This window comes from Propithecus coquereli, unplaced genomic scaffold, assembly GCF_000956105.1.
Source record: "Propithecus coquereli isolate 6110/MARCELLA unplaced genomic scaffold, Pcoq_1.0 Scaffold126, whole genome shotgun sequence".
NCBI lineage: Eukaryota > Metazoa > Chordata > Mammalia > Primates > Indriidae > Propithecus > Propithecus coquereli.
Window position 1 is genome coordinate 274,541 of NW_012136747.1, and position 24,928 is coordinate 299,468.

Sequence of the window (24,928 nt, forward strand, 5' to 3'; positions counted from 1 at the left end):
GGGCCAGTGTGGGGGAAGAGAAGGAAGAGGCGAAAATCCCTGCTCTTGGACAGCTCGGTCTGCCTCCTCACTCGTTCACTCCCATGTCCATCAGTCGGTTCCACAGTGCTGGGGTTGCTGAGCATGGCTGTAGTCACCCGGGGCTGTGGCTCTTGGATAGCTCACACCAGCCTTGGCAGCTATGGGGTCGGGTGGTGCAGTCTCCACTTTTCAGAGGAAGAAACCGAGGCTCACTGGGGTGCCCTGGCTTGCCCAAGGTTGCACACTACCCCAGCTAGCTGAGCTCTGCCCAGAGGTCACGGCCATGGGGGCTATCTCAAGCGTTGAGATCACAGGACCATGAAGATCAGAGCCTGAAGGTCCCAGAGAGGTCACCTGGTTTTGTGGACTGCGTGTAGACCTTAGAGGGGCTCAGTCGTTTAGAAAGGAAGCAGGAGGAAGGTTAGGGGTGGAGCACAGGAAGAGAGGTGGCCTCATGTGCTGGTGAGGAAGCTTGTGGCCAGCCTGCCTCCAGGGGGTTTTGGGGAGCAAAAGAGCTTGGGCCTGGCCTATGGTGTTCTGTGAACCCCAAAGTCCATGCTAGGCAGGGCTCAGATGAGCACACTAAGGGCCAGAGAGGCCAGAGCCCTCTCTTCCTCTGGTCACACAGACAGACGGGACAAGCTCAGGCTGGAATCCAGTTCTCTGCAGATCTTTGGACAGGGCTGTCTTGTTGACTTGGGCAGTCTGGGTTGGCCTGGGAAGAGCTGGAAAGGGCAGAGGGGGTAGGCTTCGAGCCTCCAGCCCAGGCCCCAGCCAGCAGGAATGACCAGTACCCTCCAGGAAGGCGGGAGTCAGCACTGTGGACTTTCTGGAAAGGTGGCTGGAGGTGGCAGTGGGAGACCCAGGGTTGTAAGTGTTCTGAGGCCATGCTCAGGTCTCAGAGGGCCCAGGGCCCTCAACATCACTCACTAGGAGTGGTGGCACTACTGTCTGAAGCCAGAGCAGGGAAGGACCAGGAGCTGGGCCCCTCAGGTACCCCATGCCCTTCCTGGGAAGAGGATAGGTGGCAGAAGAGGGCCAAGCTGCGTTAGCATGGAGCAGATGGGAGGTGCAGTGGGCGGGTGGGTGGGGAGAGGGGCCTCTGCACTTGCTTTTTATAATTAGAGTTTGTGGAAAATGGCCCAGAACCAGATCCTGGAGAAGGTTGGGAGGTGAGGAGGGAGGTACTGAGAGTACAGGTAACCTCACCCTGGGTTTGGAGGCAGATGGAGGGATCGTTTCGGGGGGTCTGTGCCAGGCATCGGGGTGGAGACCAAGGAAATGGCTCCCTGCATTCCCACCTCTCTGGTTATTGAAATCCCCCTATCCCACCCCCTTAGAGCCTGTCCTGCGCCACAGACAGAGGAGACCTCTCCCTCTGGTCTCCCTGCACCAGGGGACAGGACCCACAGCCAAGGCCTCCCCGGGAACCAGGTAGCCAGACTCAGAGCCTTCCACGAAAGGTCAATCTTGGGGCCCCAAGTCTAGAGCACAGGTGAGCCCCCATCTCACGAGCTCATAATTCTTAGCACCTGTCTCTGAGAGCCACCTGTGTGATAAAGACCTAGCCCCTGGGGAGGTGTGGCTGCCCCCACGCTGTATTAATAGAGGCAAGGTATGGAGAGTGAGGGAGGTGGACCCTCCCCTTCTGCCCCATGCTGGTCAGAGCACACCTGAGCATCACACTCAGAGCCAGGCCCTGCATGGAGAGAGCAGCCTGTCTGGGGAGAGGACTCAGAGCTGCTCGGCCCCGTCTGTCAGTGCTGCCAGCATCACCAGCCCATGAGAGAGAGCGCCAGCACTCTATCCTGACAGCCCCTGGGGTTGCTGGGCAGCTCGAGCCCTGTTTGGGGTCCTAGGAGGGGAGTGAGGTAGAACAGGCAGGGAGGAAGGACCCAGCAACAGATGGAGAAGGTGAGACATGGCAAAGTCAGACCCTGGGCTGCCGGGCTCCCAAGTCTGTGCCCTTGACCACTGCACTGGCCAGTTCCCACGAGAGCACGGAGATGGGTGCCTGGGTGTGAGAGAAGACTGGGAGGCCAGAATGGTCTGATGTGAGCAGGGCCCATTGGAGTCCTGGGACAGGCTTCCGCCAGAGCAGGGCACCTGTGCCATAGTCACATGGGGGCTAAGACAGCCCGCAGGTTTCTTCTGGCCCAGAGTTGCCAGTGATCTCCTATGTTGAGGGTTTATTTTTAGAGTGGGTAAGAGAGGATAGAGAGAGGGCTCCCTTTCCCCCAGGAAGTGAGCAGGTACAGAGAGCTCAGGGCAAAGGGCTCCCAGGGCTGCTTTTGCCAGCCCCGTGAACCTCCGGGCACACACCCATCCTTGTCACTCTCCCTGCGGGCCACACCTCGGGAGCAGACTTGCCCTGCAGGTCCAGAGTGAAACCTCCTCCTTGTGAGCTCTCTCGTCTCCCCATGGGGTATCCAGGGCCACACCCCCCATTCTGGATGGAGGAGCCATCGGTCTCCTGGAGGGTGCGTGGCCTCAGTGCCACAGCTCCACGTTGCAGGCTTCCTGTTCCAACTTGCTGTCCCCCAAAAGGAAATGCAGAATTTGGATTTCGTACGCTCTTACCAGCTGTTTGAATTAGAATTATTTTGGAAATATTTTGTGCCCAGACTGAAGAGGTCACAGTCCCTTAGATATCTGCAAGTCATTTAATTAACAGCCTCACCTTTTAACACAGCCAAGAGCCAGGACAGAAGCGAGAAACAGAGGACACAAAATACATGAACTAAAACTGAGGCACTTTGCCCATCTCTGAGCTTCTCAATTCTTTGCTTGAAACCTGCCTGCTCTTTGTTTGCTCAAGTTGTGACATTTTTATTATAAGGTTCCCAAGTTTAGAAACCAGAAGTGACATGACATGAACACGAAGTGGTAGGAACAGCAGCATTGACTGAAATTTTGCAGCATTGCTTGCAGCAAGTCTGTGCTCTTGGCTGCTGCCTGGCCAGCTCCCGCGAGACTCCTTCAGGGGCACAGAACTCCATCCTCTGGCGGCACCAGGATGCAGAAATGGCCATCTCTGTTAGAAACCACAGAAGGGAGGACACATGGCTCAGAGGGGATCAGTGGCTGCAGCTGTGCAGCTGGTCAGGACGGAGCCGGGATTCTGGCCCCAGGAGGGAAGGGAGTGCTCCCAGCAGCAGACGCAGTGGTTGTCAGTCTGGAGTGTGCATGGGGAGAGAGAATACCTCCAGAGAGCTATTCTCTGGGGGCCCAGGGGCCTCTAGCACAGTGGTGTGGGGCCATTCCAGGCTACGTGGCCCTGCCGCACTCTTGGGTTCTCAGTGGCACTGAGCAGTTGCTGTTTATGGCAGTTACCCCCGTCACTGAGCACAGGGTAAGGACAGAGTCAGTTATGTTTACTTTAAAAAGGCCTCAAAACATGTAACCAACTTTAGATTGTCATGCAAATCAATTACAGTTTTTGAATTTGAAGGGTAAAGTGAGAAATGTCGAGGACCTGGGAGGCTTGCTCATGTGACATGTCCGCGTGCCTAGCGACGGGTGCGATCGAAGTTTGGTGCAGGGTCCTTGGGACCCTGCATATGGCAAGATTGGCAGGATGCCGTGAGTCAGACGTGTTGGCTCCGGGTTGTACAGCAAGTTCCTTTCCCGGAAGAATGCTGAGGGTACATGGCGTGTTCATTTCCTATTGTAGCTATTAACACATTACCACAATCTTAGTGGCTTAAAACAATGCAAATTTATTGTCTTCTGTAGGACAGAGATTGGACATGGCTCTCACAGGGCTAAGATTGTAGCATGGGCAGCTTCAGTGAGTCCCTTTCTCTGCTTTCCCAGCTTCTAGGGCTAGCCGTGTTCCTTGGCTCGGGGCCCATCCTCCACCTTCGGTGCCAGCAGCCTGGCGTCTCTGTGACCCACCCATTGTCGCAGCCCTTTCCCTGGCCCATCTCTTCTGCCCCCGTCTGCCACTTTTAAGGACCCCTTGTGATCTCAATGGGCTCATCCAGATAGTGCAGGGTCACCTCCCATCTCAAGGTTCTTAACACCTGCAAAGTCCTTTTTGCCGTGTAGGGTCGCAGGTCCTGGGGTTAGGAGGTGGATATTTTAGGGGGCCATTATTCTGCCTAAAACAGATGATTCGTTCAACTTGGGCTGGGAGAACGTCCATCAGGGTGAAGCCCACACCTGCTCTCCTCACTGACTTAGCCCCAGGACCACGAGTATCCCAGCACTCAGCAGGGGCTCTGGAGCCAGTCCTGAGAGTGTGGGATGCACCCCAGCCCTTCAGAAGGGCTGCTCTCATCCCCAGCTCTTGCCTCAGGCAGCCTCACACCTCTCAGCTGCCCCCTTTCCCTGAGCTCTTCTGCCTTACCAGGACCACCGCAGCACTCTACAGTTTGCAAAGGACTTTCCAGCTGGCTCCAGTGAGTCTTCCCACAACCCTGTGAGGCAACTGTCCCCATTTTACAGATGAAGAACCTGAGGCCCTGAGAAGGGAGATCACTCGGTCAGTAAGCAGCAGTCTGGGGCAAGGTTCGAGCCCTGTGCACGCCCAAGTCCTGGGCCCCCTGTCAGGCCTAGGGGACACGCTCTGCAGGCTCAGAGCATCCCTCCTTCGGACACTAAAGCAACAGTGTCCACAGCCAGCCTATCCCAAGTTGACTGGCAGCCCCCAAGGCTTCCCCAGCCTCATAGCCGCCCTGTGGGCCGGTGTGAACATGTTTTGGAGATGAGGAGACTGTGGCACACAGAGGCAGCTCGGAATTCCTGTCCCTGTCCTCCTGCAGTGCACCTGCCTGGTCAGGCTGAGGCCCACACTTTTCTGCTTCCTCTAGGAGTCTGGCCGGGAGTAGGTGCTGGGTGATGCTTACAGAAGTCAGAGCTGCTGGGACACTGCCTAAGAAGCAGTGCCTGGTCTGAGGGGGCCTTGCGTTCCAGCATGGATGGCCCCTGGAAGCCTTACCTATGCCTTTGTACAGTAAGAGCCCTCTTCATAAATGTCCCCTGGGCCATTGCCCAACAGAACCTGGGACCAGCACCAGCATCTATGAGTCCTTGATCAGCAAACATTGCCTGGGCGTCTCTCGGAGGCACAGCCCAACCAGCAGGAGCCCCAGGGCAGCCAGAGGAGAGGGGAAGAGCTTCAGGCTTGGGTTCCAGGTCTGTCCACTCCTCAGAAGCTACACTTGCTCAAGCAAGTTTCTTCTCTGAGCGTGTTTCCTCATCTGTAAAATGGGGATCACAATAGTGTGTACTTCCTAGAGTTGTCGTGAGGATGAAATGAGCTAATAAGCAGAAAGTGCTCAGAGTGGTGCCGGGCAGAGGACGCACTTGCTGGATGTCAGCTGCGTTGGCATCGCTGGGGTGCCGAGTGCAAACGATGGAAAGGGAGGCCACCAGGAGTTGAGCTGCAGGCTCAACTCCTTAGGCTCTGCACATTCAGCCCATCATGCCACCTATCACTCTACCCAGGTGCCATCTTGTATGATTCTACCTGGCAAAGGCCACCTTGTGTGTCCAGATCTCACTGGACCTTGCCTCCTCGTCCACTCTGCTCACCCCTCCTCTGCCAGCACCACCTGCCTGGGGATAGAGGCCAGGTCTGCACCAGCTTGATGCCCCCAGCATGCAGCACAGGGCCTTGCCCAGAGCAGGAGCTTGGGGGAGGCTGGTTGGCTCAGTCATGAATGAAGGCTTCCTGGAGGAGGTGCCGGGAATGGGTGGGGCTTCACCACTCAGACAGGCAGGTGTCTGGCTCAGAGAGAAAGGATGGGACCCGGAGCCTGGGCATGCCTGGTGGTGGGAAGGGGCTCCAGCAGATCTGAGTGCTGGCCAGTGAGGTGGTGACATAGGGCAGTTCCTCAGGGCCAGGCGCTTAGCAGGAGACCTGGCCGGAGAGTAGTGGGGGACAGACTCTCTTTCCTTGAGCTGGGGCTCCCTGCCCACTGGCTCTGAGACTGAGCTCCATCAGAGAAGGATCGGGTGGTCAGGTTACACCCCAGTCACTGGGGTGACCACCCAAGAGTGGCTGGTCTCTGGTCAGCTGAGGCCTGAGCTCCTGCCCCAAGTTTAGTCTCACAAACACACAGCTGGGGCTGGCAGAGGAAGGTAGGTCACAAAGACTCAGCTGTCTCGAGGAATAGAGTGGGTGGGGTCAAGGCACAGTGCCAGACAGGGCTTAGTAGAGACAAGAAGGGAGCAGGGCGTTGGCTGGCCCAGATGGGGAGACTGAGGCCTGCCCAGGGCCACCTTGGCACTTCTGGGGACCAAGCCTGGCTAGAGGGGTGCCTCTGCTGCCTCACCACCTGCTCAGGGCAGCAGAGAGTGGAGGTGAGCCCCACAGACAGGAGGTGACCCTGTCCCCTGCCGGCTTCCCTCATATTCCACTCCATCCCAGTGGGGACCAGGCGTGCTGGACCCCCACATGCTCCTTCTGGGCCTCAGCCCTCACCCAATGTGCAAATACCAAGACTACTCCTCACTGCCCAGCCCTGGCTCCTCTCCCCTGGCCTCTGCCACAGCCTGCCCATCGGCTGTGACGTGGTGGCCAGAGCACCTTTCTTAGGCACACATCTGAACGGGCCCTGCCTCAACTCTTTCCTAGGTTCCTTGGCCACTGGTCCAAGTGGGCCCCAAAGCCATTCCAGATGTGACTTCAATGCCTTCGGCCACCTAATCACCCCTCCCCCACCCTCTTCCGTTTTTGCTAACAGCCCTGGCATGGTAATATGGCCGTCCCCTGTCGCCATGAATGGACAGCACCCAAGGCAGCACAATCCTTTGTTCACCTGCAGTCTTAGGAGGAGCCCCAGTGTGTAAACAGATGCACTGGCCAGGCCCCTCTGCCACCCACCTGGGAGGCTAAGCCTGCCCTTCCTGCTGCCCCCCCCACCCCCATTCATCTCTCGCTGGATCCGACTAAGGGTGGCCAGGGTAGGCGCAGACCATGGGTTAGCCAGTGGCTCGGAGCCTCCCAGTCTGGTCTGAGGAAAGTGGGTAGTTTCAGGTTGCTCATCCAGGCTGTGTCTTTGTTTTAAGGTCTGTGTGTTTGTTCTTGGAGCAGAAAAACGCTTGATTGGAGTTTTGCTCCAATCAAAGAAAGTGACTCCTTCCGGTTTGTTGTCCTGGCCCATGTTCTGGAGTCAGACCTGGGTTCAGTCCCGGCCTCCTCAGTCACTCGCTGTGTCACAGCTTGCATCTCTGAGCTTCACTTTCCCACTTGCAAGAAGGGTGCAGTCTCTGGAGCAGCTCAGATGAAACACCAACGTGCCGCGCCTGGGTCTGCGTGCCATGAAGCAGACGCCCACTCACTTCCATCCTTCCCATCTCCTCCGGCCTATTAGCATTCATTGTACCGGGCACTCTGGAATGCCAGTGAGGAATCAAACCTTGACAAGTCCCAGACAAGGAGGTGAGAAGCCCAGAGCCTGCCGGCCGTGGTCAGACTGTGGGCTGATGGGAAAGCTGGAGAAGCAGCAGGATTAGCAAGTATTTTTCAGAGACCATCCGGGAGGCCTGCACAGCTCGCAGACTGGGGCTCTGGAGACGGGGAGAGAGAACAGACGCAGGCTACAGGCTGGAAGTGCCAGCTTCACCCTGCCCCTGCCACTCTCCCCATGCAGTTCCGGGGCAGGAGGGGTGAGCTGGGGGACATACTACTGCTGAAGGCCCCACCCAGAAGCACAGAGGTTTGTGCTCAGGTGCTGGGCACTGCCTTGCGCTGCCCCAGGTTGATCTGTCCTCGGCCGAGTCCCCAGGGCAACCGGTAGGAATCTGCAACAAGGCTTCCCCCGCGCAGCAGCCTCGGGCAGGGTTACACACTTTAATGTTCCCAGCGACCTGCAGAGGTGCCCCTCAGTGTTACAGATGAGGAAACTGAAGCTCAGAAAAGTGAAGCGGCTTGCCCAGTTCCTCTACACCACACCACGCTCCCTCCAGGCACAGGCTGGGGATGGCTCTGCCTCCCCACACTTTGCACAGGGCCTGGTGCGGTCGTGCTCGGCGAGCCTTAGCTGCTGTTTGGGGTGTTCTAGGCAGGAGGGTCTGACCCCCAGACCTCCCCAGTCGCACAGCTGGGGGCAGCCCCTTGCAGAGGAGCACCAGCCCAGCTGTTCACCAGCTGCAAGACCTTGCTCTGGCTCCTTCCCCTCCCTGCACCTCAGTCCCCTGAGCCTTCTCTAGGGTGGGCGCAAGGCTCCCACCCCATCTGCCTCCAAAGGATAGACTGAAGTGAGATGCTGTGCATGAGCCCGCCTTATCTGCCCCATGCACCCTCTGAACAGCCAGGGTAAGGCAGGAGGTGAGGAGGCAGAAGCCAGGAAGAGGCTTATGGCAGCCCTGCCCCTGCCACATGCTTTAGTGTTCGGCCACCGTATCCTGAGTGAACGGGCACTCAAGACCCCTCAAACCAAATGAGGAGGCCTCTCCCAGGGTCTGCTTGTCTTGCTTCTGGGTTGGCGTCTTCTCTGCTTCTGGCACCCTCAGCCCTCAGCCCTCCCCCACCTCCTTGTTGCAGACCTGCAGGGCACTGTCCCTCAGGTCCAGGTGGCTTCTGCTTTCCGAGCATCGGTGTGAAAATCCCCACCCACCAAACAGGCACACGAGGGTATGTTTTGCCACGCTCTCAGCACATCCCTGGAATTGTGAACCCACGTGGTGCCTCTGGAAGACACTGACAACGTTTTACCTTGCAGAGAACTCCCCTGAGCAGGACAGTGCTCAGGTAGGTGGAGACCTGCAGGGTGGTTGGGCCTATGGGCCTTTTATTTCCATACAGCCAGGCCAAAGTCAGCAAAGGGTCTACACGAGCCGGAGTCACCCGGGCTGTGGGCTAAAACGGCAGAGTCACAGGCACACCGGGACTGCCCCAGAGGCCGAGGCACCCCTTCGAGTGCTTGGTGCTGACTGCCGGGGGTGGGGGGGCTGGGGGGCCTTCCCAAGCCTCCTTCCCCACTCTCTTCTTAGGAGCCCCTGCTTTGTCAGGGCCGCGGTCCTGGCCTTCACAGCCTCCCTGCCCCCAGCTACACCAACTCCCCCTGCCCCACATACATGCACACTGTCACCAGCATGTCCCCTAGGCTGTCCTGGGGTGGACCCATCCAGCAGCCACCCTCAGCAGGCAGACAGCTCTCAGGAATGGACATTTGCTCAGCTGGAGGCAGACCTGGTGTCCCCGGCGGAGGTAAGAGCAGAAGCGTGGTCAGGACCGGGGCGCTGGCACTTGTAGATGGGGTCAGGCCCCCACCACAGCACTCCCTGCCGAAAGACAGGAGGCAGCGTGAGAGGTCCTGCTCATCGTGCTCCGCACAGTGCCGGACACAGGCCTGCGGCACACCAGCGACGAGACACGGCCTGTCCCGGAGTTCAGAGGGCCCCTCAGGAGACAGGACAGGTGAGGGGTACCAGGGCCACTGTGTAAGGGCCTCACCAGGGGTGCGGCTTTTGCCTAAAGCGATGGGGGCCGTGGAGGGCCCAGCAGTCAGCGGAGGGAAGAGGCTCAGAGGGTCAACAGACTGGCCGAGAGAGCCAGTGGCTAACCCTTCACAGCCAGCTTCAGTTGACTTCGGTGGCAGAGAGCAGGTGGACCAGCCCTACCTGAGGCCTCGACAGGTCGCATCGAGAACCTTGGGCTGCTCGAGCCACGAGGGTCGGGGCTTCTAGACACAGGGCAGGTTAGGGCTGCAGGATCTCTGTGGAGCACTGGGCCCCGCACGAGACCCACCGGATCAGAGCCTCTGGGAGTGGGCGGGCCCTGCACTGTTGACAAGCCCCCCAGTGATGTCCAGGCTCACCACGGGTGGGAAGCCCAAGGCCCTGGCCCGAGTCCCCCACTGTGTTGGAAGCTGAGCCCAGCGCCACGCCTAGTTCTCGGTGCGGGCACCGCGGGGCGCTCCGCTGCGGCCTGCTCGGGTGCAGCCGCCGCACGTCTCCTCAGCCGGGTGAGCCTGTTTGCCCTTCAGTTCCGCCCCCTCAGCTTGCACGTCGCTCTCCCAGCACCCTTGACTGTCGCTGGGGTCACGTGGCTTCATCTCAGGGACCCTCCCTCACCAGGCCAACACAGGGCAGTCACTTGGTCCCCTTCGTTGCCAGGGTCCCCCGACACGTCTCTGTCGGGAGAGCAAACCACCACCCAAATAGACGGCGCCGCCCTGGGAGTCAGAAGCCCAGGGCAGCTCAGGAAAGCTTGCAGGGGTGAGGTGGGGGCTTCCGAGTCCCGAGGAGCATGTCGGGCTAGGTCGAGGGCTCCGTCCTGTGGAACCCATGCTTGGGTGTGACAGGGTGTGGCCTGGGACGTGGGCAGTATGAGAGATGGGACCAGACTCATGCGAGAAAGGCGTCTGTCTCCCCAGATAAATGCTCGCTCCTGAGGGATGTCAGAGTCCTCTCTGTAGCTCCCCCTCCTGGCCGAGCTGACCTGTCTGCTGCCCACTAGACAGCGGCTTCCACGAGACCAGGGACTGTGGCCAGGGCACATCTGCCCAGCACAGTGCAGCGTAGGAAATAATTGTTGAGTGAACCAGCAGCTGACTTTGGATGCCAGGACTCTACACGCAGAGGTTCTGTGAAATGTCACCAAGAGTGAGCGTGTGGTCACAGCCACAGAACGGTTTACAGAGCACCGTCACACCCACTGCTTTGTCTGGACCTTGCCAGAACTATGTGGTAACTGTCATCATCTCCAAGTTGCACGTCAGGAAACAGACTCCAAGAAGCAAAAGGACTTGCCCAAGCTCACACAGCCGGCACGGGGAATCCTGTTTTCCTGACTCCATAGTTCACGTTGTAGCTACCACACTGTGACTGAGACTGCCCTTCAAGGACCTTGCCCAGTCCTGGGTGATGTGAGCAGGCAGTGCCCACTCAAAGGCTAACACTTGCCGTGGTTGCTCCCGGCATCCCCCTGCCCTCTGCCCCTGCTGCCCTCTGTCAGAGCCCTGGCCAGGCTGCACACGGGGGTCCAGGGGAGCGTCTTGCCTCCCCTGCAGGGCCTGGCCCAGAGCAGGAGCTGCCCTGGGGAGAGACCAAAGGCTGGGGCTTTTACTTCGGGATTTCCTCTCAAACTTGAGAGCCCCAGTCGGCCCTGTGCCCTTTGCCACCCCACCCCTGTGGGGTGAGGCAGTTCTCCCCATGGCTGAATGAGGAAGCCAGGGCACCAGGGGTGCAGACAGCCACCTGCCCTGGGCACCAGCTCTGGCCCCTCACTGGGAGCCACCTTGATCCCCTACCACAGCCTGGTGTCACAGCCCCTGGGCTCAAGTACTGGCCCCCCCAGTAGCCGTAGACGTGAAGCCATGGCCACCCTCACAGGTGTGCATCCCGGGCAGTGGCCCATGGTTGGCTTCACATCCTGCGGTCTCTGTCTGGAAATTCTTACCAATTTTCAAACAAAGGCACTGCATTTTTATTTTACACTGGGTCCCACAGATGATGTAGCCTGTCCTGCTGGACACGTGGCTTCTCTGAGCCTCAGCGCCCTGTCTGCACAAGCGCCTCCCTCGGGGCTGCTGTGAGCCCGTTGCGGTTAGCGGGTGAGAGGGCGCTTTGTCGATTGTGAAGGGCTGTGCCGCGGGAGGTGTCGTTCCTGTTGTTTCTCCGGGTGGCAGGGAAAGCCCTTAGAAAGAGCCCGGGCAGCCCACATCTAGAAGCTGGGAACTGGGAGAGATCAGGGGCTCACAGGGCCCACAGGGGGTTCTTTCTTTAGATCCCTGGGACAAGAGCTCTGAAGGTGAGCCTTGCCCTCCTCCCTGCACTGTCTGGGTCACCAGGCTTGAGCCCGCCCGAGTGTGTTGCCGGATGGGGTGTGGCTGACAGGCAGCCCCTGCTCCCTCATGGCCCCTGCCGGGGCGGAGCTGGGATGGGACCCAGAGAAGGCCCAGAGCCCACTCCCCTCGCCTCACATGGGCCAGAGATGCCACTGCTGCGGCCCCCAGCTCACATCTGCTGCTTGCACTTGGGGTGGCCCTGCAGTTAAGACTGCCTGCTGTAGGGAGAGAGAGGACAGGCTGTTTTCTTAATCGCTCTGAGATAGCAGTGGCCTAATACCAGGTCTGGGTGGCCTCTAGTATTGGGAGACAGAGGTGAGACTGCTTTTGAGACACTCAGAGATGGGGGACTGGTTCAATGCCCCAGGCTGATTGGCACTGAAGGCAAGGGGCCCTTGGCAGCACCGGGGAGCCTCCGTAAACTAACAGGGACAAGGTGCTCACCCCACCCAGGTCCTGTAATGGTAGACTTCAGTCCCCAAACCACACTTCAGCCCAAAGGACCTAGGTAGATTTCACTGTTGTGCTGTCCACATGCATTGCATTTTGCGGTGGACGTCTGTTAGCCTCGGGACAGTATAGCTGAGGTGGGCACAGCAGAAACTATTGTCCCTGTGTTGCAGGGGAGGGATGGAGGCAGGTGAGAGGCGGCAGCCTACCTGAGGCCCTGTAGCAGGAGGAGGTGCGGACGGGTAGCCAGGGCCTGGCACAGAGGAAGTCCTGGGGAACGTTGGCTCTGGGCATTATTGCATGAGCCCAGAGGGCACATTTCTCTGGCTACCTCAAGTGAGGCTGTGGTCGGAAGGAGGGACCATTGGGAGGCCGTGACAGTTACAGGACTGTGGTGGCCTGGCCCAGGTGGCAGCAGTAAGAGCAGGGACTGGAGTCGAGGGGTGTTAAGGAAGCAGCAGGCCCAGCCCCAGGAGAGGCACAGGAGGGGGTGGCCCTCCAGGGGAGACAGGCAGAAGGGCTGCTGGGGAGGAAGATAAAGAGTGGCCGGGGGGCTTGTAGGGAGCCATCAGATGGGCCTGTTTCCTCGAGGGCCACGGGCTTAGAGTCAGGCTAGTGGGTCCCACCAGCCCCACCGTGGAGTCTGCATGGCCTGGGCAGAGTCCCTCACACTCTGCTCCGCACTCGTCAGGGCGGTGGAGGGCACTGGAGCTGTTTAGGTGGGGGTGTGAGACGTGGGAGGCAGAGCAGGGCCTGGCATGTGGCAATGGCCACGAGGAGACTGTGAGTGGGCCGTTGGCACCCGAGAAGGGCCCCAGGACCCTTCACTCAGAGCCATGGGCTGGGGCGAGGCAGGGAGACTAAAACTGCCTGGTGCAGGAGAGAGTGTCCTGCAGTGGGCGTCTATGCCAGCTGGACCCCAGCCCCCTCGGCCTCAGCCTGCCCAGCGGGCAGGGGGACAGCACATCCCTGAGGCCCTCTTGGCTCTGGAGGGTGGAGAGTCCCCATCCCATCAGGCCTCCAGGGAACGGAAGAACCTGCAGGATCCTTGAGGCCTGCCTGGCCAGGTCCACTCCTCAGGGACATGGCCCCCAGCGCCTGCGCCTGCACCTCCACACGCAGGCCCAGTGCCCAGCCCAGGCTCTCAGCGCCTGGCCCCCCCACACCCCAAGCCTGAGCCTTAATTACCCTACCTAGGAAACAGGCAGCCCTCTGCCCCTCTCCAGAGAGGGCTCTCCCATGGAAAAGACCCGTCGGGGGGGGGCGGGGGCGGGGCATGGCTCCGTGATTTGGGGTGGGAGGCAGGATTTTGCTCTCTGACTGTCAGCCCAGGAGAGGAAACTAACATTTATTGAGCAACTGCTACGTGCCGGTACCTGGGCCAGGTGCTTGCCCCTTACCTCTGCCCTGGGGGGGTGTTGAGGTCCAGCCCCAAGGGGGGCCTGCCTGGTCACCCTGTGAAGGACAGAGCCAGGATTCATGTCCTGGCCTGCCCACCTCCACTGGCCCGGTAGCTGGTCCTATGGGAAGACGCAAGGGCACAAGCAGGCCGAGTGCCAGTCAGAATTTGGCCAACATGGGCACAGAAGCCACTGCACAAGTACAAAAAAGGGCAGTGCCTTCCCTCTGTCTGGGGCTTCGGGGGCTCCTTGCGGAGGCGGTCTTTGAGCTGGGCCTTGAAGGATGAACGGGCAGGAGGCTTCCAAGCCCTGGACCAGCATGCTGCAAAGGCAAGACTGGGTCACAGCAACTGCCCATGGCAGCCGGAGGTTTGGATTTGTGGAGACACTAAAAGGCAGGCCAGGAGGAGTGGCGGGTCTGTAGCTCACCCTGTGATGGTGAAGACGTTGGTCATGAGGAGGAGGACGGGTGGCCCTCCACAGCAAGCAGCCCCTGTGGCCCTGCAGAATCACGGATGCACACTCACGCACGCGCACACGTGCACACACACATACACACACACACACACACACACGGGAACGTCAGGTTTTCTTCTCCAAAGTGAGGTTCAAAGGAAAGGAATTATGAATTTGATTTAATTAGTAGCAGCAACTCCTGGCAGCTGAGAGTGTGGATTCGTTTATTCACTCCTTTGTTGGTCCCCAGACTCCTCCCAGAGAGAACTGAAGGCAGCCTGCAGGACACAGACACTGACAGAGTGCACGGATTGGGGGGAGCCTTCAGGGAAAGGCCAGGACCAGGCAGCCGGGGGAGCCACGGTGAGGCCAGGCAGGGGAGTTCAGGTCATGGAAGATGGGCGCCCGTCGGCTCCACTTTCTAGCGGCAAAGAGAAGAGGGAAGCCCACTCAGGCAGTTTCCACAAGATAAAAGCCTGCCAGATGCGCGGGAAGAAGCCCAGGTGGCAAGGATCAGAGGTGTGGGACAGCGGCTCCTCGGGGGCTGCACCACAGCCCTGTGAGCCAGCTCTGCCAGCCCCGTCTCCAGGCCTGGGGAGGATCACTCTCACCGCACGACGACTACGGTGACCTCAGTTATGCCCTCAGCCACTCTAGCCCCTTTGAATTTTGCAAAAGAAAAAAATGCCCTAGACAAGCTTCGAGTGGACAAAAACCAGATGCCTTTGGCTTATCGTTCAGTGAGAACAGATGTTGGGCTAAGAGCCTCATCAAGGTGATGGATGGTGTGCGGGCCCTGAGAACCTCAGTCGTGACTCACCGACCCAACCAGGGCCACAAGCCCCAGTTGCCTCCTGGTAACACCAGCCTGGACCTGCAGTCTGAGTCCAGGTGGGGCGAAGGTTGAGGAAGCTGGCCCTGGGCAGGGAAATACCAGCCAGGCCCATCTCAGCACCGGCTGACCTGTTGGTAGGAACCTTTACACAAGCACAGCCCTGCGCAGTTGACCCATCCCTCACCACGTCGGGTCTCCACCAGCAACCCCACGGGAATGGTGCCATTCTCCCATTTCACGGATGGGAGCCTGAGGCTCAGAGAGGCAGCGCAGCTTCCCTAGGGGGTTTCAGAGCCGGAACTTGAACCCAGGTCTTCCTGTCTCGTAGATCCTCGCATGGACAGGGAAAGGCGGTGGCTTCTGCCCAAGGAGACTGAGCATCTCTGTCTCTTTTCCTCCCCAGAGACGTGTGCGGTAAATAATGGAGGCTGCGACCGGACATGCAAGGACACAGCCACTGGCGTGCGATGTAGCTGCCCAGTTGGATTCACGCTGCAGCCGGACGGGAAGACGTGCAAAGGTCAGTGCATGGAGCCATGTGGGCACGCCGCCACCATGCTCACCTGACCCAAAAGCCGGGTGGGCAGGAGCAGGGGCTGAGAGCCCCCGTGAGCTGGGCTCAGCGCGGGGCTGGGTGGGGGACAGTGTGTGGCTGCCGGAATGCAGACACTCAGCAGTCATTCACATTGCTATTGAAGAGGCCAAGAGGGACAGCCAATCAGCACCAGGGTCCCCAGCAGGGTCCCAGAGAACACTGGTTCCATGGCACATCAGTAGGTTCCTGGCCCAAAGAGATTCTGATGTCAAAGAATTTGGCTGCACACAGGGTTAAGCGATTAAATGGGTATGTCTACCCTGGGCCTTCCTGGGCCTTCGGTGACTCGAGGCTTCCCAAGGAGCATGGAGCGTGGCACGTTTCCTACCCACTTGGCCTAGTTGCAGTGGGTCTTGCAGAGCTGGTGGGCATAGTTAGGCACTGGGCCATTTTGGAGGTGCAGATCTCATACTGGGAAAAACAAGGACACGGTGTCATCGTCACTGGGTGAGCAAAGCAGGGAGATTTCAACTGAAGGGATAAGGATACGGAAGGATGTCCTCTCGCCTTAGAAAGTGGGGGCTCATGAGGGTCTGAGATGACCGCAGCTGAAGAAAGGCAGGGAAGGGCGTGTGCTGGTGGCTGACGGAGAGGGAGGACAGAGGTTTATCTTTCCACTCGGTCCCTGATTCTTCCCGCAAAGAGTTACAGAGTGCCTCCTGGGGGACAAGGGACCCTCAGGAGATAAGCAGCCCAGTGAGCTGGAGGAGGAGCTGGCTGAGCTCTGGAGACAGGCGCTGGGGAAGGAATGGGCCAGCCCTGCAGGCGGGGAGGACCGTCACCAGGCCAGGTGACTATGAGCCAGAGAAGCCACGGCCCGCCGGGCAGGTCATCAAGCCCAAACCGCAAAGCCCCTGTGCGCCCCATGGCTATGGCCACTGTCCTCCCTGACCTTGCCAGGGGTCGGAGGGTGGGGCGTGGAAGGGGAGAGGAACTAGAGCTTTTAAAGTCCCATGAGTGAAAATATTGAAAGCGGAGGTTATAGTGATTTAAAATAGTTCAAGATGGACTTTTTTTAAGCCTGTAAAAATAAACAGCTTATTTGACTTCTTCCTTGCCAACTCACTGGGAAGAACCCGGTGATTATTGACAGAAATAACAGTTCTTCCTCCTGTTTATTTGAAAATAAAGCCCTTCTGTAGCCACCACTCAGCCTGTTCATAGCCTTGGTGGGTTCCTGGCAGGCGGGTGGGCAGGTGGGTGGCATCCGAGTCCTTGCCACGTGGACTTGGTGCCAGGAGTGACTCGCTGAGGATGCCAGAGGTCTGCGCAGATCCGGGCTGTGAGGATGGGACGTCAGGGCAGGGCGGCCACTCGCCTCCCTCTGAGGCGCAGCGCTGCTGCCGGGGCAGAGGCCGGCGCCAACCTGCCTGGGCCCAGGAGCTCCGACTGCTGCCTCCTGCCCCCGCCCATCCCTTGGTGGCCCAAGGGGCACTCGTCCCCTCCCCTTCCATTTCTGGGGGACAGGAGGTGCTCAGGAGAGCCATCCACACAGCCCCAAGCCCACCAGTCTGAGCCCCCCTGACCACCACCACCCCATTTTCTGCGGCTCTTCTTGAAACAAAATCTTGGAACAGTAGGAGCCCTTTAACCAGGGCTGCCCCTTCAGCCAAAGCTCCTCTGTGGCCGCCGCCTTGCAGGCAGAGTCCTCAGGGCCTGGGAGCCCGCTGGCCCGCAGTCAGATGGTCGTCTCATTCACTCACTGAGCAGACAGGTTTTCTGGGCCCCTACTGTGCAGGTTCTAGGGAGATGGGACAAATCAGTCAGACATCGCCTGCCCTAGGGATCTCTATTGAGTGCGGAGGACAGATTTTAGTTTTTTTAATTGCTAAAATGAATGTGTATGACAGACCACTTTGTGTTGGCTGGAGAAGTGCAGTGCGACAGGAGCGGAGGAACCGGCCAGAGCTGGACGTGCGGGAGGGCAGGGAGGGCTGGGGGGACGGTGGGCGGGGAGCAGCATCCTGAGCCGCGGCTGCCACGCGGAGGCCGGCAGGCTCAAGGACTCGGGTCTGGGAACCATGCGAAGGAGCCGGCGGATGGTGCAGGGCCCCGGGGCCAGGCCCTGGTTTCCCTTCTGAAATGATCCCTGGCCATACTGGGACAGCGGCCCCTGGGCAGGGTCTGGGAGAGCAGTGAGATGCAGCTGTGGTCACCCAGGCTCCAGACAGCAGGGCTCTGCCGGGGCCGGCAGCAGAGGTGGCGAAGCAGAGTCTGGACATGTCCAGGGATATTTGAATTTCAGGGCCGTGGGACTAGTCTAGAACTGCATCGTATGAACGTCGTCATAATGCCCTCGAGTCAGGGAGCCTGAGAAACCAGGCAGGGTCTGACCTCTAGAGCGCAGGGTCAGTATCTGGCATTCTCCCGCCTTGGCTGGAGGGATGTGGGCAGGGGGTCCTGGCAGACGCGCAGCCCTGGCCCTAGGGCTTTGGCCCCTCCATCAGGGCACATACCGTCACGTTAGCAAGGACTGATTTCAAAGGCTCAGTGTTTTCTGGAAGCCAAAAAGTCATTGTCAAGCCAGATGGAAGGCTGGCAGGTACCAGGGGGCTTGGAAAACCCAGAGCTGGAAACCCCGGGCTGGAGGGGGTCTTGTGGGCAGGTGGAGGCAGGAGCGGGAAAGTGGGGGGTATTTGCCTAAACATCAGAGCCGCGGGGTCTGGAGGATTTGCCTAGGGCCCAGCTTTGTTCCGAGAGTGTGCACCAGGTCGGGTCCAGTCCCAAGGCTCCCCGTTGGGTGCTATGCACACTGGAGGCATCTTGCTGCCTGACCCTTCCCAGAGCAGGGAGGTCTGGGGCCTTAACTCCCTGTGCTAGAGCCTGGATTGCCCTCAGAGACTCCAGCCCCTCTTCCTAACACCTTCCAGAACAGTCTGGGAGAACCCCCACCCACTGCCTGTTTCCTCTGCTCCCTCCGCAGTGCCCTGGCCCAGGCACGCGACCCGCCAGGGATTTTACCTGAGTAGGAGCGATGGTGCCCTCCCATACCCTCCACCTGGCCAGCCCAGCAGCTGGCCCTCCCTCCAGGCACCCCAGGGTGATGCCAGCCCACAGTGCCATGCCCTCTGCTCTCACTCAAAAGCCCTCACCCACGTAGTCCCCCCCAGTTGCCAGACTATGCCCCTTGGTAGGTTGGGCAGGAGGGAGCTTCCGTGTGTTCCTATAGTTCACCCCATCACCCTGGGCCCCTACACACATCCTCCCACACTGGGTGGTGTGTCTGGATGTTCCCTGCGTGGCCTAAGACGCTACCCCGCCCTGGCCCTCAAACCCTCTCCACTGTCTGGCATCACCCTGACTCACTCACTCGTTGTTCCTAGGCAGTCACTCACGGGCCCTGGGGCACCAGGCAGGAGCAGATACCCCCATCACTGTGGTCCCGAGGCCCTCTCCTGCCCCTGAGGGCAGGTCCTGTGACAAGGGAGCAGCTAATTCTGGCGAGAACATCAGGAAAGGCTTCCCAGAAGGGCCGTCTTCCCAGGGCGGGGTGGGCCTCCCTGCAGTCAGCAGGTGAGAAGTGGACTGCGGGCCGGGTGGGGTGACCGGAGTCTGGGCAGCCAGGCCCAGGCTGCAAAGGGAAGGCTGTAAGCCTCTGCAGAGGGGCAGCCTTCATCCTGGGAGACCCGGGGCCTCAGAAGGCCTGTCGGCAGGTGGGGACTTGGCCAGGTTTGCATGTGGAAGGGGGTGCTGGCTGCCTGGGGGAGGGGGCGTGGGAGCCAGTGGCTGAGGGAAGTGGAGAGAGAGGCAGAATGAAGCTGTACCCCGGGGGCTGTTGGAATGGAGGTCGAGGGGCCGTGTGAGCCCAGCACCCCCTCACTATATCCTGGGCTGGCGTGGGAAGGGGGCTTCCCCCACTCTGACCCCCCCCACCCCAGGCAGCCAGCTACACCAGCCTGGGCCTCAGGCAAACATGCCTCCCTCTGCCTGTCTGGTTGCTATGACAGCCCCTTAGCAGACAGGACCAGATGGGGAAGAGGTTGGGGTTGGGGGGTTCTGGAAGGCCTGAGGCAGGGACCCCTGCCTGCTTAGCAGTGTCAGCCTGTTTGATCTTGCTGAGGATGCTAGGAGCAGTGACACTAGGAGAGACAGCACCAGGAGAAGCGACCAAGGTTAGCAGCCCCGTTTGCAGACAGGAACCTGCCTTTCACTGCCCAAGGCCACACAGCTGGCCAAGGCAGAGCTGAGATGGGCCTCTGTTCTCCTGGGAGCCTGGGCTTGTAGCTAGAAATTCCTCCATCTCCTGTGATCCGGGGTTGGAGGGGAGGGGGGCAACGGAGATGCCTGAGGCTCTGCCCCGGATGAGGCCATGCTGGACTGAATGTCTCTTTCTCTGGGGGCTACAGGGCCAGGCAATGTGCTGGAGAAGGCCCACCTTTGGGGACAGTTGGTGCTGGCTGAGGTCCGGCTCCCGCGTGTGGTCTATGACCCCACCTGTAAGATGGGCATTCTGCTCTCCCAGTTGTGAAGGTCCCGTGAGACGTTGCCAGAAAGTACACGGCACATTCGCCTCCCGAGGCTCCCAGGACGCCTGCGTGGGGCATCTCAGCCCTGCTCTCTTTAACTCCACGTTCTCTAATACATGGACCAGAGCCCAGGTTTCCGTTTCGTCCTTGCTGGGGAACATTCTGTGGGAACACTGCTTTAGGACTTTGGGCAGGGATTGAGTCCAGACTGTTCGAGGTAAAAGTAGTGAGAGTGGCCTGAGGCCAGTCGCCATGACCGGAGCGTGGGGCCCCACGTAAAGAGGGGACAGGTTCGCCTTCCTCACGGGTCAGTGCCAGCCACACAAGACAGGGGCCTCTAGGCACCTGGCCCAGCAGCCACGCTCAGGACGGGCTCAGCAGATGCTGGAATCAGTGTTGGGCAGCTCGGCTGCGACCCGGCCGTCGACCGCCAGGAGGACGTGCTGTCCGTCTTCCTTGCCGGTGAGGCCACGTCCGCCAGTCATCTCTTCCTTTGTTACTAATGGCTGGGTCATGTCTGCAGGGGGCGACCTGCGTGGGGGCCTGGAGGCTGGGCCCCAAGAGGGAACTTTGGAGTAGCTGGGACTGTGTCCCTGGAGAAGGGGCCCCTCAGGGTCAGGGCCTCTGATAGCGCAGAATGTCGGGCTGGCCTGGGCGCGAGAGAAAAGCCCAGGTGAGCAGGGTGGGGGAACCGGTCTAGGGGACTCAGGGGTCAGGGCTGTGTCAGGACGAGGAGGGCTGGCAGAGATGCTCGGGAGGGCGTCACTTATTTCACGGGATCGGGCCAGGCGACCTTCAGAATATAGCTGCAGTTCATTACTTGCTGAGCAAAGAAAGAGGCCAGGCAGGCGGGGAGTCTGGGTAGGGCACTGGGACGTCAGCAGCCCAGCTCCCACTCCCCAGCTGAAGCCTTTTGAACCAGGTGCTTTATCCTTCTAAGCCTCAATCTTGTCCTCAAACAGGGCCAGTAAGACCTACCTTTTTTATTATTCTTTTTTTAGAGACAGGTTCTGGCTCTGTTGCCCAGGCTGGAGTGCAATGGTGCGATCATAGCTCACTGGAACCTGGAACTCCTGGGCTCCAGCAATCCTCCTGCCTCAGCCTCCCAAGTAGCTGGGACTGCAGGTGTGCGTCACTGCACCTGGCTAACACCTACTTTTTAAAAGCAGCAGCACCTTAGGAACGGGATTGCATGCAGTCCTCGCGATGCCCTTCAGAGCGGTTGCGCTTCCTACCCTCGTGCAGACGAGAGCCCTGGGAGGGGCAGTAGCTTGCCCAAGGTGGGCAGAAGTGGTCCTTGTCTGGTCCAGGCTGCCTCCCCAGGTATGCAAATGAAAGGACGTGGGGGATGTCATCGTCCCTGCTGTCTTGCCTGGCACAGCAGATATCACTTCCTCTCTGTTATGTGTTGTGAACACCAGGCTCGCCGAGCTCAGGGGAAGCAGAGAAGCATGGGGGGCTGGACCTCCACATTTAACCCAGCCCCCGACCCCACCTCAGTGAGACAGGCCCCACCATCTGCTCAGCTGGGGGCCTGGGGCCAGCCCTGCGCAGTGCGTGCAGGCAAGTGAGGACGGTGCGGTCCCCACGCTGGTCTGGCGTGCCCCCACTGGGTAGGTACACAGGCTCATTGTCCTCGCCTCCCCCCCTCCCCCGCCCTTGGCTCCCACAGACATCAACGAGTGCCTGGTCAACAACGGAGGCTGCGACCACTTCTGCCGCAACACCGTGGGCAGCTTCGAGTGCGGCTGCCGGAAGGGCTACAAGCTGCTGACGGACGAGCGGACGTGCCAAGGTGAGGCTCCCGCCGTGCCCTGGGCAGCCCTCGGGGCCTGGGCTCCCCGTCCTCACTGGGTCCCGGCAGGGTCAGGGTCCCTCTTCCTCCCGGGCTTCTGCAGGCTCCTAGGAGAGGAAGCGAGAGTGGGGGGGGGTTGGCCCACTCTGCCGGGCTGGGCAGTTTTTCAGTCCTCAGGGTGTGCCCCCCCACCCTGCCTTCCCTGTCCTTTAGGAGTCTAGGGGCCATCCGGTCCAACCCGTCCCTTTTATAGATGGGAACTGAGGCCCAGGGAGGGATCAGCACATGTCCCAGGTCCCACCCCTTCTCTCCAGGTGGCCGCCAGGCTGCCTCCCGGGACTGAACCGCCCAGGCTCCTGCAGTGGGGTGCTGCCACCTGGTGGGCAGAATTGCACATTGCAGGCGCTCTCCAACAGTCCATCCTTAGGGTCCTGGGTGCCTGCTGGGAGCAAGGGCGGTAGGCAGAGAGGTCAGAGCAGAAGCCAAGATCACAGCCCAGGACAAGCCCCGTGGAGCACAGGATGCAGCGGGAGCCCAGAGGACGGACAGTGGAGGGAGGTGGTCAGGGAGGGCCTCCTGGGGAGGGTTCCTTAGTGAAATGCTTGAAGGATGAGTTTCCAGGAGGAGCCGAGGAGATAAACTAACCCAGGAGATGGCGCTACTGGGCTGAGGAGGTTTGGGGGGGCCAGAGGGAGCTCAGTGTGGCTGGATGAGGCCCTTAGGAAGGAGGGGGGTGCCCTGTGGGACTGACTTGAGGCAGTGCAGAAGGAGGGGTGGGGGGCTCGGTTTCCCCAGTAGTTACTCTGCTGTGGTCTAGTTGTTTTGTTTCTGCGGGTACTGGTGGCTCAGCTGCACATGGCCAGTCTGGCCGCAGGACTCGCAGCTTCTGCCAGCCAGTGCTGCTCAGAGGCTGGCGCTGGGGCAGCGCGAGCCCCTGAGGAAGGTGAGAGCAGGAGGCTGGCAAGGCAGGGTCCGGGGCCAGCCCATCCTCGACTCACCTTGTGACCCAGGCCAATCACTGCCCCTCTTCGTCCCTGGCTGGGCATCCCAGCCCTGTCTTCCTCTCAGGGCACAGGGGCTGGTCAGGAGCAAGAAATCTGTCCGGGTCCTGATAAGGGCTCTTCTGACCTTGCCTTTGTTTCAGTCGGCCCTGCCGAGTTCTGTGGAGGGCTGAGGGGGACCCTTGGCCTTGCATTCCCAGCTGCCCCCTGAGAATGGTGGGCAGCTGCCGAGGAGGTGGTGAGATGGCGGGACGGGGTGTCTGCTTCTGGGCTCCAGGCCAAGGCTCTGTCCTCCCCGGCCTAACCCCCACCTGTGTCTTCTCCACCCTCTTCCAGGCTCATCTCCCTGAGGCCCTGGGCCCTAGGCTCCCCAGGTCCAACAGGGAGGGGTCCATGTCCTTTGCTTGGCACTCTTGTGATGGGGACCCCAGACACATCCCCAGTCCCCCTCGAGCTCCACATAATCCCCTCGGCATCCCATGCTGCCCCCTCCCAGCCTTTGCGTGGAGCCCTTCCTCCGCTGTCATTCCTGCATTCCAAGCTGACCTATCCTACAGGGTCTAGCCCAGGTGCCACAAGCACCAGGAGGTCTTCCCAGATCCCCTCTGGGAAGGATCACATCCTCCTTTGAGCACTCAGCACGGTTCCTTCCTTGTGTTAGTGTTTTTGTAAACACGCGTGTATTATGAATATGTGTGAAGTGGCATGAGCTAACATATTCAAAGAATGAACTCCTAACTGCTGTCCCTGTGGAGAATCAAGTTGGTGTCTGCTTTACCCTCATGGGCCCCCGTCAGCTGTCCTGTAGGAGCCACTTTCCTCAGAATTTATAGCCAGGATAGACTTGTCTCCTGTCAATATGTGGTTCATTTTTTCCTTTCCAGGAACAAGCACTTGGTGACCCTTTTTCTTTCCCTTTTTACCTTGGCTTCTAGGAAGCTCATAATCAAATTTCACATAGTATGAGAACTCCCTTTTTACTCATATTTTCCCTTCCCCCCTTTCTATTTCTGCTGTTTTCCTTATTTTCTCAAGAAACATCCTGGGATGATAGGAAAATATGTTTTGGTTAGCATCCAAGAGGCCTGGGCTCATGTCCTAGTTCAGCTGCTACCTCAGTTTGCTGCAAGTGTGGATTAAATACCTGTACTGATCACAGTTGAATATGAGATATTAAAATGGCAGAGATTCATAATAATCCCTCCTATTCAAACTATTTCTGCCTCGTTTGCCTCCAGAAAAGAGGTGAGGTGGCTTCTAGCTCAGAAACAGAAGGTTGATGGAGACAAAATGGAAAATTGAGCAGGAACAAGAAGTCTAACATTTACTGTGGGTCAGCTCTGTACTGAGCCTCAGGGCCCAGGGACTGTCCCCCACAGATGTGCATTGAGTGACAGTGACAGGCCATGCCCACCCACCACACCTCAAATTCCTCCCCAAACTTTGTCTCCCTGTGGCCACGCAGACATCGACGAGTGCTCCTTCGAGCGGACCTGCGACCACATCTGCATCAACTCCCCCGGCAGCTTCCAGTGCCTGTGTCACCGCGGCTACACACTCTACGGGACAACCCACTGCGGAGGTCTGCAGCCTGCCCGCCAGGGCCACCTCCCCCCCGAGGCACGCGCCTGGCCACACGGCCACCTACACTGCACCCCACATCCCAACCCTGACCTCTACCCTGGTGGGCCTGGGAGGGATCTCGGCCAGGCTGGGGACCGCTGGGCAGAGGGGCTCAGCCATGGGCAGGGCTGGGGGAGGGGCAGCGGGCACCTGCCGGGCGCCAGGCCGTGGCCAGGTTGTGGGGGTAGGCCTGGCAGCCACAGGCTCTGGGGAACCCCAAGCCAGAAGGGGGCATGGCCAGCGCACAGAAAATTCCACAGGCAACTCGTTCCAGCGGAGGGTCACGGCAGAAGGGCAGTGCGTGGCAACAGTCCTAACAGAGGAATGCTGGGCGAGATGGGGCAGCATTCGAGGGCTCTGCGGTGAAGGCACTGCGCAGAGCCGTGCGAGGGAGCAGCCGGCAGCCGATGCGGCTGGAGCCCCCCGGGAGAAGGGGTTGTGGTGGCAGGGCAGTCTGGTATGTGGCACGACCCAACGTGCAGGGCTCCATTAGCCCTGCGGGGACATGGGGTTTTATCCCCAGTGAGAGGAGAAACCACTGGAGG

At 59.6% G+C, this 24,928-nt stretch overlaps 1 protein-coding gene across 1 annotated transcript in view; it reads left to right on the forward strand.

The window, feature by feature from the left end:
• SCUBE1 (signal peptide, CUB domain, EGF-like 1) overlaps positions 1 to 24,928 on the forward strand; it is a 124,506-nt gene that overhangs the window by 75,849 nt on the left and 23,729 nt on the right. Inside the window, exons 7-9 of the mRNA XM_012638017.1 lie at positions 15,307 to 15,423; positions 21,637 to 21,759; positions 24,226 to 24,342. Coding sequence (XP_012493471.1) covers positions 15,307 to 15,423; positions 21,637 to 21,759; positions 24,226 to 24,342 — 357 coding nt within the window. The remainder of the gene's footprint in view (positions 1 to 15,306; positions 15,424 to 21,636; positions 21,760 to 24,225; positions 24,343 to 24,928) is intronic.